Here is a 13684-nt window from a genome sequence, read left to right as displayed (position 1 = left end):
CTGCTATAACCCAATGATTACAATTGTAATCTGCATTTACTAGTAATTTTATTTTATTTTTTTTTACACCAATACAGGGACATCCATTAATTTTATTTATTTATTTATTTTTAAGAAATGAAGCAATATATCTTTCTGAAAAATCTCAAATTCTTCATCATCAACAATAAAACAATTACAGTCAAGTATGTAAATAAGCACAATCAGAAATACACAGATAGTATCTTTTAGGAAGCAAATATGCCATGTAAAAAAAAATTAAAATGTAATCTTTATGTAATAAATACTGCTTCTTGCTGAATGAAGTATTAAAAGTAGCCTTGAAAAATATTTGGGAAAGAAAAAATACACTGAAAAAATATTGCAGTAAAGGATAAGAACAGCAGGAATGGAGCAAATGTAAAGCATACCTCTGTTCCATCTTCTGTAGCTCTTCTGTTTCTTCACATCCAACTACCTTGTTTAAAAAGGAAGAATGAAAATGTTAACTATGAAAACTGAGTTCTCCACATTTGCAGTTTAGACTGTTCTAGAAGAAAATCAGAGAACTGCAGGCAATTTAGTCATAGAAGTAAATCTACGTTTCACGTTGGTGACTAACATTCAGTTGAAACAGTGGGAACCATTTCTAACTAGATTCACAGACTAATTTTTAACATTAATTTTGTCTTTTTGGAGTTCACAGTGTGAGTCCCAGACTAAAGCTGGAATTACACAGACTGTGAGTGAAACTTCAGACTCCATAAAACCAGTGTGAATTCACTGGGTCCCTTCTTTTTTTTTTTTTTTACCTACACATCAATTGCACAAACCGAGTCTATTTGCAAAGGCCCTATTAAAAAATAATGAAAATTACTGAGATGTTTCAGAGCTGTGTAAATTAAGGTGTCAGTAATATACACTGAACAGTATATTTTTTCCACCTCTGAATACAAAGTCATACTAAAAAGCAAATTAAATCTCATCAATTACAGCATCGCACAGTTACTTAATGTGATCAGTTTAAAAGCAGTCTGCCAGAATTACCTTTTTCACCAAACTCTGAGAAGTTAGAAGTTGTGACATGAAGGAGACTGACAAGTATTTGAAATGTCGAAGTTGTTTGTCTGAGTGAGACTCTACATTAAAAAGCTGCCCATCCTGGTTTTTTAGCTTTGTCTTGCATGTTCTTGATTTTTTTGGCCCAGGATCATCTATTGAAAACATTCCCAAAACAAATTACAGACAGGAAAAAAGGACATCTGATTTCTGATTACAGAAACAAAGGAAAATAACAACCAAGTGGCAATCAAGGACAGTTATTCTGCAGCATCCAAAATCATGGTAAAGTTCCAAAAAAGATTTTCTGAGAGCAGCAGTGTCATCTGATCATTTTACATTAACAATCCTTCTTCTTGGTGCTAAAGCTACAGAAACAAGAGAGGCTTCTGAGGAAGGAAAACAAATACACTATGTAACATATTTGTAAAAACTGCTTTCACTGTCCCTTCCTGCCTAGGAAAACATAAACAACAAAAATACCAAATCCTTCCTTAAAAAGAAGGAACTAATGTTCACCTCCTTCTTTATGCTTAAGCAAAATAAAAACCAAAAACCACAACAGACCAATAGGCCCACAATCATGATCATGTCTGCTATCAATAACAGCTTATTTCAGCTAAATGAATTGCTGTACCTTCTGAGTACCATTTGATTTTAAGTCCTCAAATGAATCTATGATTAAACAAACCAAAACAACCCATATCATAACCATTGGAAAAAAAAAATAAATAAATAAAAAAAAATAAAAAGGAAGAAGTCATCAGAGCAATTCTGTGTTGCCCAGATTTCTATCTAGAAGGGTAAAAGGAAGTTCATATGCATCTGCTGGCTGTTCTGTGGTTACCTTCTTTATTCTCTGGTAGCTCTGTCAAGTACTGGATTATTTTCATCATGCTTTGGAACTGACAATGTACGCTGAATTCACAACAGATGGAAATCCAAAATTCAGTGTCTGCTTCCAGCACAGCATCCTGTTTACAGTTTAGAAAGAGAGACTAGTGATTATTTCAATAATTTATAAAAGCTAAAAGGACCCCACACTCTTCAGTCAGTTTGTGAATATGCCATAATGAGCTACATACTGTGAGGGCTGGCACAAGGGATAACAGCAGCAAGTTGCTGGAGAGAACCTAGCTTCAGAGGACGGGGAGAAAGCGTCAGCCCACTCCATCTGCACTGCAGTATCAGCTTGCTCATAGAGGATAACACCTCATCTTGCTGGCATAAGTTCCTTGTCCTACACCCCAGCTGGTGACTAATGTTGAAATAATGCTTGTTTTATCAAAGATGTCTCCAGCCACTTAATGCCCTGGCTGAAAAACTACTTAAAGGAGAGAGACAAGTTACATTTCCTCACTATTTTAATCAAGTGTAAACTAGACAAAACTTAATCTTTTCTAGGCAATTTTCAATGAATAACTCAAGATATCCTACACGACGGCCAGGACTGACGTATCTCAGTAGTGTCACAACCAAAGTTCAACAAATAAGATCATAGTAACAGGGTGCTTCACCATCAGTTTCTGCTAAAGCACAAGCTCAGAGCTCACTAATTATTTTAGTGAAAACTAGGGTCTTATCTTGCAAAACTGAACAGGAAGGAAGAGATCTTCCTTTGATAAAGAAATTGATCCCAGTGGTCTTCTAACCTTGTCCGTGCTTGCTGTCACAGTCACAGTTTTGGTCACATACTGCTCAAATAGCAGCACCAGGAGAACCCAGAGGAATCTGTCTCCTCCCACTGTAGTGATCAGCTGGACCAGGATGGGCAGGCGCCGGTGCTCTGGCACGTGAGGCAAGGCATCCACAAACACACGGATGATTTTTATCACCACCTCTTCCACACCTCTTGGGGACTCTGACAAATCACTGTCTTCAGCCTATTGACAAACAGGTAGGGCAGTTCAAGCAGATTGCCAAACACAAGTTCTCTCTTGTAAATTCAGCAGATAAGAGAAAGCACATACAGTTCATTTTTTTCCAAGTCCTTTCCATTAGGAGGACAAATTTACCTGTATAAGAGCAGGAATAACCATCTGCACTGTCTTATTTATTACTTGGAATGTGTACGTGTCATCTAGACGCAAGACATTTGCTCCCATGAATGTAAAAATGGGCATGATGTTATGGAGAACTTTATCCTGACAAGAAAAAAAAAAAAAAAAAAAGATGAGATTAGTTTCTTTGAAGTGCTGCTCTGTATGTTAAACCTTAAGGTATCTCTTACTCCTAAAGATGTCACTTGATTTCTATGAAATAAAATGAGATTCATTGCTATCTTCCCAAAATTGGCAATTAACTGATTTTAAATGTATAATATGGGACTATTCCGTTCTTAGTACTATTTAGAGACCAAGATACACTTCCAAGCAAATCATTTAAGAGTAGAAATTAAGTTTAGTTTCATAAAATTATTTTACTATTGAACTCAGTCTTATGGTAGTATGACAAGCAAAAGCAGCTATAAGGAGACCTGCAGCTCCTCTCTGCCCTTTTTATACTTCTGAAACATCTACAATGATACAACAGAAAACTCAATTTAAGTTTTGGCTCTTTTTAACTACACTGTAATCACAGTATTACTTCAATAAGAGAGCTGGAGTGGTTCTGTCACTTCGCTCAAGAATTAGATTCCTACACTTTGTCTCAACTTAGAGCAAGAAGGTGTGGCAACATTTCTCTTTTGGGTTTTGTGAGCTAAAAGTGTTTTAGATTTAAAAAGAAAGGTAAGATTGATGCAAAATATTTGTTTTTATTCTGAACTTGGAAATCCTGCCAGAGTCAATATTAACGCATAATACAAGCTCAGCTTTATAGCAGGTAATAGTAGAAAGATGGTGACAAAGAAAAGTAACTCCAAAAATAAAAAAGGCAAACTCAAAGTGAAACCCAAAATTCTTCCAATAAAAAAGCTCTATCTCTTCAGGTACTACTTACAGGAAACATGCCAGCAACAGCACCAAGGAGAAGCAATGCATGGTGATGTGTCTGGGGCATTTTAGATATTCTGATGCACTGAACTATCAGTTCCACGTTGAATTTTTCTTTGTCAAGGATATCTGCGAGCAGAAGATAATTCATTAATATAAGCTCTAATGGTCAACCATGCTAGAAAAAACACGAGTACAAGCAATGGTTTCAAACTGCAGACCATACCTACAGAATCTACAAAAAAAACAAAACCAAGCAACCAAAACAAAAAACAAAAAACAAACAAAAAAAACCACCAAAAAGCCCACCAAAAAACAAACAAAAAAAAACACACACAGAAAACAATGAAGGTCCCTTGACAACACAGTGTAGACTCCAAGAAGAAAAAAAAATGTAGAATCCATTATTTAAAAGCTGTACTGTTGATGGTACCAGTAAATATATTGGGTATATTTGGCAATTTTTACCTGCTGGGATCTTGCTGCCATCAGGTGACAGTTTCTGACAGATGTTTAACAGGCAGCTGAGGATCAACTGCTTTGTATATTCCATATTTTCTTCTTCTGATGCCAGAGGTTCCAGACACCTATGCATTCAAGAACAAATTCATGGATTGAAACAAGGAGATAGGAAAGTAAGTGATCGAACAACATATTAAAATGTAAATGAGAAACTGCAATCTTTATTCTACAGAAGTTTTAAATTGAGGCTTCTAGAAAGTGGCCACTGGGTATACTGTTGCAACCAGTTTCTCATCCATTAAACAGTCCGCCCATCAAATCCATATCTTTCCAATTTGGAGAGAAAGATGTTATGGGGGACCGCGTACGAGTCCTTAGTGAAGTCCAGATAGATGACATCAGTAGCTCTGTTGTCCACTGACCCAGTTAGACCATCACAGAAGGCCACTAGGTTGATCAGGTAGGACCTGCCCTTGTGAAGCCCTGCTGGTTGTCTCGTATCATCTCCCCCTTTTCCACATGCCTTAGAATAGCTTCTAGGAGGATCTATCTGTTTCATCATCCCTCACAAAGGTGAGGCTGACGTGTAGTCATCCTGGGTCATCCTTTCTACCCTTCTTTAAAATGAGTGTGATGTTGCCTTTCTTCCAGGGACTTCACCTGACAGCCATGTCTTTTCAAATATCAAGAGTGGCTTGGCAACTATGTCAGCCAGCTCCCTCAAGGCTCTGGGATGCATCTCATTGGGACCCACAGACATGTGGATGTTCAAAGCTGATCTTCACTTACAGCAGGAAGGATTTACCTATTTGATGTATCTAGAAGAAATTTTATGTAAAAAAGGCAAACTACAGAACCTGGCAACACAGCAGGGAAAAGTACCTCATACTTCAATGCTTTACAAAGTCTGTTGCAGAAGGGAATGTTTTATAGAGACAAAATTACCGGCTCAGCAGGTTAAAAAGTGCAGGTACCAGTGCCTGTGGACGTTTAAGTTTTTTCTTGTGCTGCAGTAATTCTAGAACAAGCATAACCCTCTGCCAGCTGAAGTTGCTTGTTTCTGGTGCCAATTCTGCATCCGGAGGCTTTCTAAAAAGAGAAGACAAACAATCAGAATATACAGTTCCAAAGAAGACAGTAAAATGTTTCAGAAAATAGAGACATAAGCTAAAAAAAAATATATATATATGTATATACACTTTCTTCCACAAAATTAGTAATATCCCTTACTTTTTCTTCTGGAAAGGTGACAATATTTGTACTAAAACTCCGACATGGATCATTCTAATACGTGATGTTTGTTAAATAAGGCCAACTGAAATAAAGTAAGAAGGTAAGAACAGCTATTCCAGCCAAACCAAGAAAACCAACACAACGTCCTGTTCTAACAGTGTTCAGACAGCTTCTTCTTTATGAGAATGGAGAGAACAAACTAGATGAAGCTGCCTAAAAATTAATGATTATATTTCCATTTTAACTAAAAGAAAATGCTGTCTTTCACTTCACTACCCAACATTTTGAAGAACATTGTTAAGCTCTCTAGCCACGTGTACAGGAGTCTGCCCATACACCTTTAATACTAAAGAAGTTTAATACCAACAAAACCAAGGGCAAATGCCAACATTAAAACATCAGTAAGAGGGATTTTTTTATTTATTTAATTAAATTAGGACTACAGTTTCATCTGTTTTAAAACAGCAACACTGGTTGGTTTTCTGCTGCTGAAAGTAGCTCAGAGTTATTTTACTGAACAAGGGAAATGAAGAAAAAGATATGCATGCTTTCAATACAAGCTGTGAAATATAATGAAATTAGCCATATTTTCAAACTTTTTCAAGACATATTTCTATTTCTAATTATTTTACTTTTGTTGCTGCATCTTCTGCCTTCTAGTTTGCTGAACAGTGGCCAGACATTTGGCTTTCTCAGGAGGCTCAATTTCTGTAACGATCTGCTCAGCACACACAGAAATCTGAAACAAAAGCAATAATGTAATTGCACATGAACAATGCGTCATACCATACCATGCATCTATGGCCCCTCCTTTCTCTTTTTAAATGTGTCCTTTTCATGCACGTATGGGTATATAATCCACATATTCATATATTCAAGTTATATCACCATAATATCTGAACGTCTCTCCTATTTTTAATTCTTGTAGCATAGAAAGTGAGTGATTCAAAGTGCAAGTAATACAATAAATTACTATGTGAAAGCTATGATTAATGTATTTTGGGAAAACTCTTCTAGTAACAATAAAAAAAACCAAACTGTTCTTACCCAGAAAATGATCATCAGTGCAATAGAAAGAAGTGACTTCTACTGAATTTGTTCACATAGTGTAATGAATGACTGATGCATTACTTCTACAGAAATACCTTCTAAAAGTAGCTATTTAAATTTTTATGCCACTAACACAATTATATAACAAGTAGTTCTGACTCCTTTAGTGCTATAAATGATATAAACAATGGGCATTCAGTGTTGCAACAGGGAACCACTGCAATACGTTCAAACAAAATTCTGTGTACTGGAATTTACCACTTACCCCTTTAAACACACTGCTAATCATCTGGGCACAAAGTGGGTTCTTACAATTCAACAGTAAGTCAAACAATATTTTCAGTAGCTTTTGTTGCACCTTCCCATCTGAGAGAGCTGCAAAGAATGGTTTAGTAATCTACAAAGGAAAAAATGAAAAGACAGAGAGTGTTACTGTAAGAAGGCAACAAAATAAAAAGCAATGAAACTTGAGCACACTAGATTATGATGCACCTATCACACTACAGATTTACTTATTAGCTATTTATTTGTATACATAAAAAAATCCTTAAATTAAAACATGTTTCTGAAATACCAGAATATATTTGTTCCTTGAATTTTCTTAAATGCTTCGTCTAATGGAGGGAGTAAACTGCTGTTGCCTGGCATCTATTTCTTAAAATATAGGGTAGTATTACAGACGGAAGGTCTGAATCTGTAGATGTCCTTCAAATAAGACTTTCTTAACTATTATATTTTCTCTTGACATTTTTTTTTTTCTTAAATCAGAGAAAAAGCAGGAAGTTCCTATACCACTGGCAAAAATTAGCCAAAGGAGCACGAACACCAGCATCTGCAGGCAATCATATAGGCATTCACATTGATGCAAATACAACAATATTTCAACTCTACTTGTCCAAGTACACAAATGAAGCCAGCAGCAACATCTCCTTCCAGAAAATTTAATAGCTTTGCAGCCTGTTTAGCTGTTTCAAGGATACGATGGACGCTTCGTAAACTTGTAATGAAACAAAGACAGGTCAAAAGATATAGACTCCTTAACACAGTGTTCTTATAAAATCCAATTCTAAACACTACTATTTTCTTTAGGCACAAAAATAAATTAAAAATCTTTCAGAAAGCCAGACCTGCCCAAGTGCTGTGATCTGGAAAGGTGGAACTTCTTCATAGATTTTTGTGGCAGAATGTAGACTTTTGATAAATAAATCCAGACTCTGCTGATTCTTGCACAAGAGAGCTGCTGAGTGTTCATTAAACTTTCCAAGCATGAGGTGCAGGAGAACAACTTCATCTTTCAACACTGTCTCAGGTTCCTTCAAGACCTTCTCAAGCAACCGGTCTAGGGCAGGCAGAAGATGAGTGAGAATCATCTGCAAACAGAGGAGACTTGTAAGAATAGTTTGGTTTTTAATGCATTCTTCCTTTAACAAACTTCCAATAGCACAGCTTCATTTTACTGCAACATCTGCTTCCTGTAACACCAGACATTATATATTCTATTTTATTCAACAGCTATTAAAGAGGAAAAATATATGTCTTGTAGTCAGGTTACCAGGTATATTTCCTCAATCGCTCCTTTGCTGTTACACCTTTGCAGTACATTTCATGCTTTTGAAGAACTGAGGGCATTTTTAAAAGCAGTTTATGACTACTGTCTCCTGTAAACTCAGAACTGGGGGAGGAACACTCATCTCTATGCAGTGTACTATCCCTTCAAGAAAAAGACAACTGAATAGAATGTAAAAATTCGTAATTCCATTCATTTTCTTGAACAGTAAACTCATATATTCCAGCACTTAGAGAAGAGGAATTCTGAATATACTGGATACAATTAAGTTAATAAGTACTAATAGAATTAAATAAACAGTACTTCCTATGTTGCAATTCTGTATAGAAAACTCTACATTCACTGATATCTAACTTAGATAATCAATTCCTTCTGGAACAACCTTCTTCTGAAACAGGTGTTTTCAGTAACTTCAAAGGAGCTTTCTTAACAACTCCAACACAAAATACTGCATCCCATGCATTCCTGGATAGAGCATGAAAATATTTTGTTTATTAAATCATACTTTGCAGCACTACTGCCTATTATCGGAGTGCCAGTTTAATGCCTAATAATCTATAAATTATAAAGTTATTTAACAGCATTGCTATTACATGAAATTTGAATTAAATTAAATGATTCTTCTGCGTTTCAGTTAGATACAATAATGACAAAAGAAGTGTGAAACTATCAAGGCTGCGCTCACCTCACCATGGACTTCATGAAGAATTTTCATTAAGTTTTTTGCAACATATGATGGGCCAGTAGGGTTTTGTACACAATCAACTATGCTTTCCAAGGCTTCGGACAGTTTTTTCTTCTGGGATTTCTGTTTTGGTTGTGTCTGAAGTTCCTCAAAGAGGATTGCCATAATCTAGTTCAGTAACAAAGTGAAAATTAGGTAATCTCCCTGCCATAAAAATGCCTCAAAACAACATTTATTCAATGCTTTTGTAATAACACAATTCAGATACAAACTGAATTATTCATCTCTAAATAAACCACAGGTTATCATCTCTTGACTGATATTCTCAATTTTCTGTATGCGACACATTATTTGAATATTTTTATAGTCCTTTAAGATAAACAAATAAGAAACACGTCAAAGCTCTTGCTACATTTCCTTTTTTGCAATGCTAGTGGCTATATCAATTCTCATTCATCCAAGTGAAATCCACTGCTTTTTATTTTTCCTTCTATGCGAATTTGGCTGACATACACAGTCTTTTTCCATTTCTCTTGGTAGCCCACTGTCTAAACCATCTGCAAAAATCATATTCCTTCAAAACTGGCAACTTGACAGAAACAATGAACATTTCCAGTTAACTTGATTTCCTCTGGAAAAAATGGAAGCTCACAGCCACAGACAAAACTTGTACCAATGCACACCTTATTAGCAAAAATACCTGTGTTATATACGTAGGGTCAGATATGATCTCCTCTGTCTTTTGCCCCAGATGCTGAAGAATAGGATGAAATAGAGACTCTTTCATACTGCTCAAGGAATGGAAGCAATTGAGAGCAGCCCTTCGAACTTCACTCACAGGACTACCCAAATTAATTAGCAGAGATATCACTACTGCAAAAAGAGAGAAGAAAGGAGGAAAAGATAAGAGAATTGCATGATCAGAATTTTATTTAACTGTCTCTGAAGAGGCACTGATACTACTTTGGAATTAAAAGAGTTGTCTTCACTATAAACCTCTAGACTACAAGAAGACAGCATAGTTCTGAACTCCTTCACCACACCTCTTATATTCATGTTTAAGCTCACAGAATTCATGTATTGCTACTGACTGACATCCTTTTTCTAAACAGAAAGTAAGGTGCTGTAACTGACTTCTTCAGCATATGATCTTGTGTCTTTAACACCTTAAAGATTTAAAAATACCCTTCATGGTATAAAATACAGAAAAATGACATGAAATTTAAAAATACTATGATTAAGACTTAAGATCAGAGAGATACACCATCTTACTTACCTGGAGATGATAGTGATAACAGTTGTTTCTTCTTTTGGTAAGTCTGAGAAACAAGCATTGCATAGCCAATATACAGAGCTCGAGTCTGTAGCATTGCATTTACTTCATAATTCAGATGATTTGAAAGGCTAAAGCTGTAAGTCCATAAAACGGAAAGGAATTTGAAGAGAACTTCTGAATCATTTAGATGCACCTTAAATGTAATGGGAAAAGAGAAAAAAAGAAGAGCATTTGTTTGAAAGCTTTAATTTATTTGACCTAATATTATTCAAAACATCCAGTAAACCATCTAAATCAAAGGAGTGCAAAGAAATAAAATTAAAGAGTCAGGTATATAAATATAGTATATTTTTCCTTCTCATTGCAGACTAAAACCACATCCACAAGAACATTTGTATAATGTGTTAAGTAAGCGAGATTTTTTGTGTGAAAAATAAACCAAAATTAAGAACTTTTGATCTTCTCTTTCGAACAGCAGAAACATTTATATTGCAAATGCTCTAAGGAAGTAGCTCCTGGCTTTTTCATCTGTCATATAAAATGATTTTCAGAAATCCATAAGCCAGTATTTAAGGACTGACAGTTTATCCTCCTTGTGTGGCACAGTTGTCTCTATTGAATATTCACACTAAATGTTATTCTTAGAATTTTTTCTGGGTTTTCCGTCTAAGTGTTTTTATAGAGCCAAAATAAACCCCAAATCATACATGCATTGCTGACCTTCTCAGATACAAGCCAGAGCACACCTGCCTCCTTCCCCCAACCTCTTCAGTAGGTAGCTGCCCCAGAAGATTTGATTCAGTTTTTCACACTGAATCCACATCCAATTATTCCAGCTCCACTTTAGGACCATTCTATCAAAGCTCAATGAGGATAACTTCTGATTTTGAAGCAGTATCCCAAGTGAATTTACAGTTCTCGTTTACTACGTAGTCTGACAACAGCTAATACTCTTCCTGTCTGAAGACTGCCCTCTGGACTCCTCAAAGGTCTCCATTCATTGAACAGGAGTGCCCACTCAGCATCCAGCAGACTGAACAGAGCTTACTGGAACAAAGCGATACAGCCTTTGACATACTCTTCCCTATTGTCCTTCCCAGGATTTCACCAAAATCTAGCTTCTACTTATAGTAACTACTCTGCAGCAGGAAAAAATAATTTTCTTGACCTTTTCAAATTAAACACACTCAAAATCAGAGGTCAGCACTACTCCAGAAGTGAAAGAAGCAAATTATTACTGCAGCTGTGGCCTTCATTACACTGCAAGGACATTACTAAATCCATTCCTTAAATTCTGTGGAGTCTCTTCTCCCATCTTCTTTACTCATCTCTCTTCTTCAAAAGCTTCTGAAAGTCCTCCATTTAATTTTTGTGTTTTAAAAGCTAGCAAATCTGAAAGAACAACTGCTTGGCAGGACCAGAAGCTCTAACTCAAACTTAAGTTTGCACTGAAGCAAATCAGTATTATGTATTCACCTTTGCCCCAGTTTGTCCATTGTTTTTTTACTCTAGTTTTTTAGTACATTCAATCCTGAAGCTTAGGACTCTAATTTGCTCACAGCACTAGCATGCCACAAGCAGCACTGCATGATCAATTCTCAATTTTCTCACTTTTCTTTAAAATTATCTGTTACTGTGTAATATTTGCAAAATACTCTGCATAACAACTCAGAACAATAACTAAGAAAATAAATCTAAAAGTAATACCTTGAATAAGAGATTCATCAACGCTCTGTACTGAAAAGCATCTCTCCCCTCACTAGCTCCACAAACAAGTAGGTCAAATAGCCCCAAAAGGAGGTGCAGGTAGTCCTTGCAATCTTGATTTAGAGATTCAGGATTCCACCAAGTTTCTTCTAAAAAACATAGGTTATAACTCTGTTACAGTGAGTGCATATAACAACTTCAGGAACAATGAGGAAATAAAGAGTTAAAATAAGACAATGCATCAACAGATTTCATACTCATTTCAAACTGATGTTTAAAAGATGACTGTCAAAACCTTAATGCTTACCTTTTGGAAAGGATGGAGGAGGTTTTAGGTCATTAATGAAGCTTCTCAATAAAAACACAAATAAAGCTGACTCCTCCGCATCAACACTTCGGTCACTATTGAGCTTTTCTATATACATAGTTAATAAGCCCACTGGCACCAAACTTTCCTGTATTGCTTCAACAGACCAATTTGAGGGAGTTTCCTGTGAATGAAAATTTATTTAAATGGACACTGTCACACTCTCATCCAACAGAAAATAGAATTTAGCACCAATGTCCAGCAATATTTCACTTCTACATTCAAAATGGATATTCTTAAGAACTGAATTACATTTCTGACTTTAGATTTAAATTTGCATCTGCAGTTTTAAAACCTGTATCTGCTCTTAATACCATGACTAAGAGTGTACACAAGCAAGATAACAAAAGGGTGAAAATATAACTCTCCACAAAATATCTGTTCAAAGACACTGGGAGCTACAGCATTCTGCAGATATCCAGTTTCATTCTTACATCTAGGTCTGCTTGGGAATCATTTGAGGTAAGAAAAGCTAATTACCATGTATTGCTACATGATGTATGCAGGGGAGGTGTACACTAAGAAATATGGCCCTGCTCAAGTGGGTTTCTTATACAGACAAAAAAGAACAAACTGTTTCAGTATTTTAAAACAACATCAGCAACAAACCTGCTGGGAAATATTAATAAAAACAAAGACAGGTGAAAGATGCACAAATACTGTTTCTCCAAGGATGTGCATGAAGCTGTAATTAATATAAGCTCTTTTTCATATTCTGCTGTATTTCCTTCCTTCCCATATCAAGACACCAAACACTTCACTCAACAACTAAAAAAAACTTGCATTCCTAAGCTGAATAATGATACCACATAATACCACAAGGTAGCTGGAAAAAACGGTCCTGACTTGGTGCCAAGCTCACAGCACTGATGCACTGAACCATTTGGTGGAGCATAAGGCAAGAGCTCTTCACACACACACATATACATATTATATATGTATTTTTTTTTTTTTTTTTAAAACAAGGACTCACTGGTGTGGTAAAATGTAACAGCAACTCTTAATGGCAGCTTCTATTAATGCCGCCAAATGAAAGACTTTGCTTTGAAAATAAATGAAGGCAAGACTTTCAGTCCTTCTCAAGGTTTCTGAATTTTATGTTCTTAAGATCTAATACATTTCCTCTGCTACTAAGAAAATGCTTTCTCCAAACTGTTTACATCTTACCTCTTCAGGATGACAAGCTCTGAGGTTTCGTATTTTTTCATCTAAGAAATGAAAGACCCTGAGAGCCACTGAAAAATAGTTTTCCTTCATCGGTAAATTGCAGCAGCATTGAACAAGCATGGAACCAATTACATGTGCAGTTACTTTCTGTCTCACACTGTCAGATTCCATTTCAGCAACAAGTATCAGATCATCAACC

The 13684-nt window shown here is 35.9% G+C and overlaps 1 protein-coding gene across 3 annotated transcripts in view; it reads right to left on the bottom strand.

The window, feature by feature from the left end:
- HEATR1 (HEAT repeat containing 1) overlaps nt 1-13684 on the bottom strand; it is a 34177-nt gene that overhangs the window by 7370 nt on the left and 13123 nt on the right. For all 3 annotated transcript variants that reach the window (XM_010706987.4, XM_010706989.4, XM_010706988.4), the window contains exons 17-33: nt 13486-13683; nt 12259-12442; nt 11952-12100; nt 10245-10437; nt 9669-9841; nt 8969-9136; nt 7844-8086; nt 6982-7113; nt 6299-6405; nt 5379-5522; nt 4440-4558; nt 3979-4100; nt 3054-3182; nt 2691-2921; nt 1886-2012; nt 1027-1193; nt 411-457 (exon numbers count right to left, since the gene is read on the bottom strand). In XM_010706987.4, coding sequence (XP_010705289.1) covers nt 411-457; nt 1027-1193; nt 1886-2012; nt 2691-2921; nt 3054-3182; nt 3979-4100; nt 4440-4558; nt 5379-5522; nt 6299-6405; nt 6982-7113; nt 7844-8086; nt 8969-9136; nt 9669-9841; nt 10245-10437; nt 11952-12100; nt 12259-12442; nt 13486-13683 — 2633 coding nt within the window. The remainder of the gene's footprint in view (nt 1-410; nt 458-1026; nt 1194-1885; nt 2013-2690; nt 2922-3053; nt 3183-3978; nt 4101-4439; nt 4559-5378; nt 5523-6298; nt 6406-6981; nt 7114-7843; nt 8087-8968; nt 9137-9668; nt 9842-10244; nt 10438-11951; nt 12101-12258; nt 12443-13485; nt 13684) is intronic.

The sequence above is a fragment of the Meleagris gallopavo genome, chromosome 2 (genome assembly GCF_905368555.1).
Source record: "Meleagris gallopavo chromosome 2, MGAL_WU_HG_1.1, whole genome shotgun sequence".
Classification (NCBI taxonomy): domain Eukaryota; kingdom Metazoa; phylum Chordata; class Aves; order Galliformes; family Phasianidae; genus Meleagris; species Meleagris gallopavo.
The sequence above is the reverse complement of the archived record's forward strand: the minus strand, read 5'-3'. Positions and strand labels throughout refer to the sequence as shown.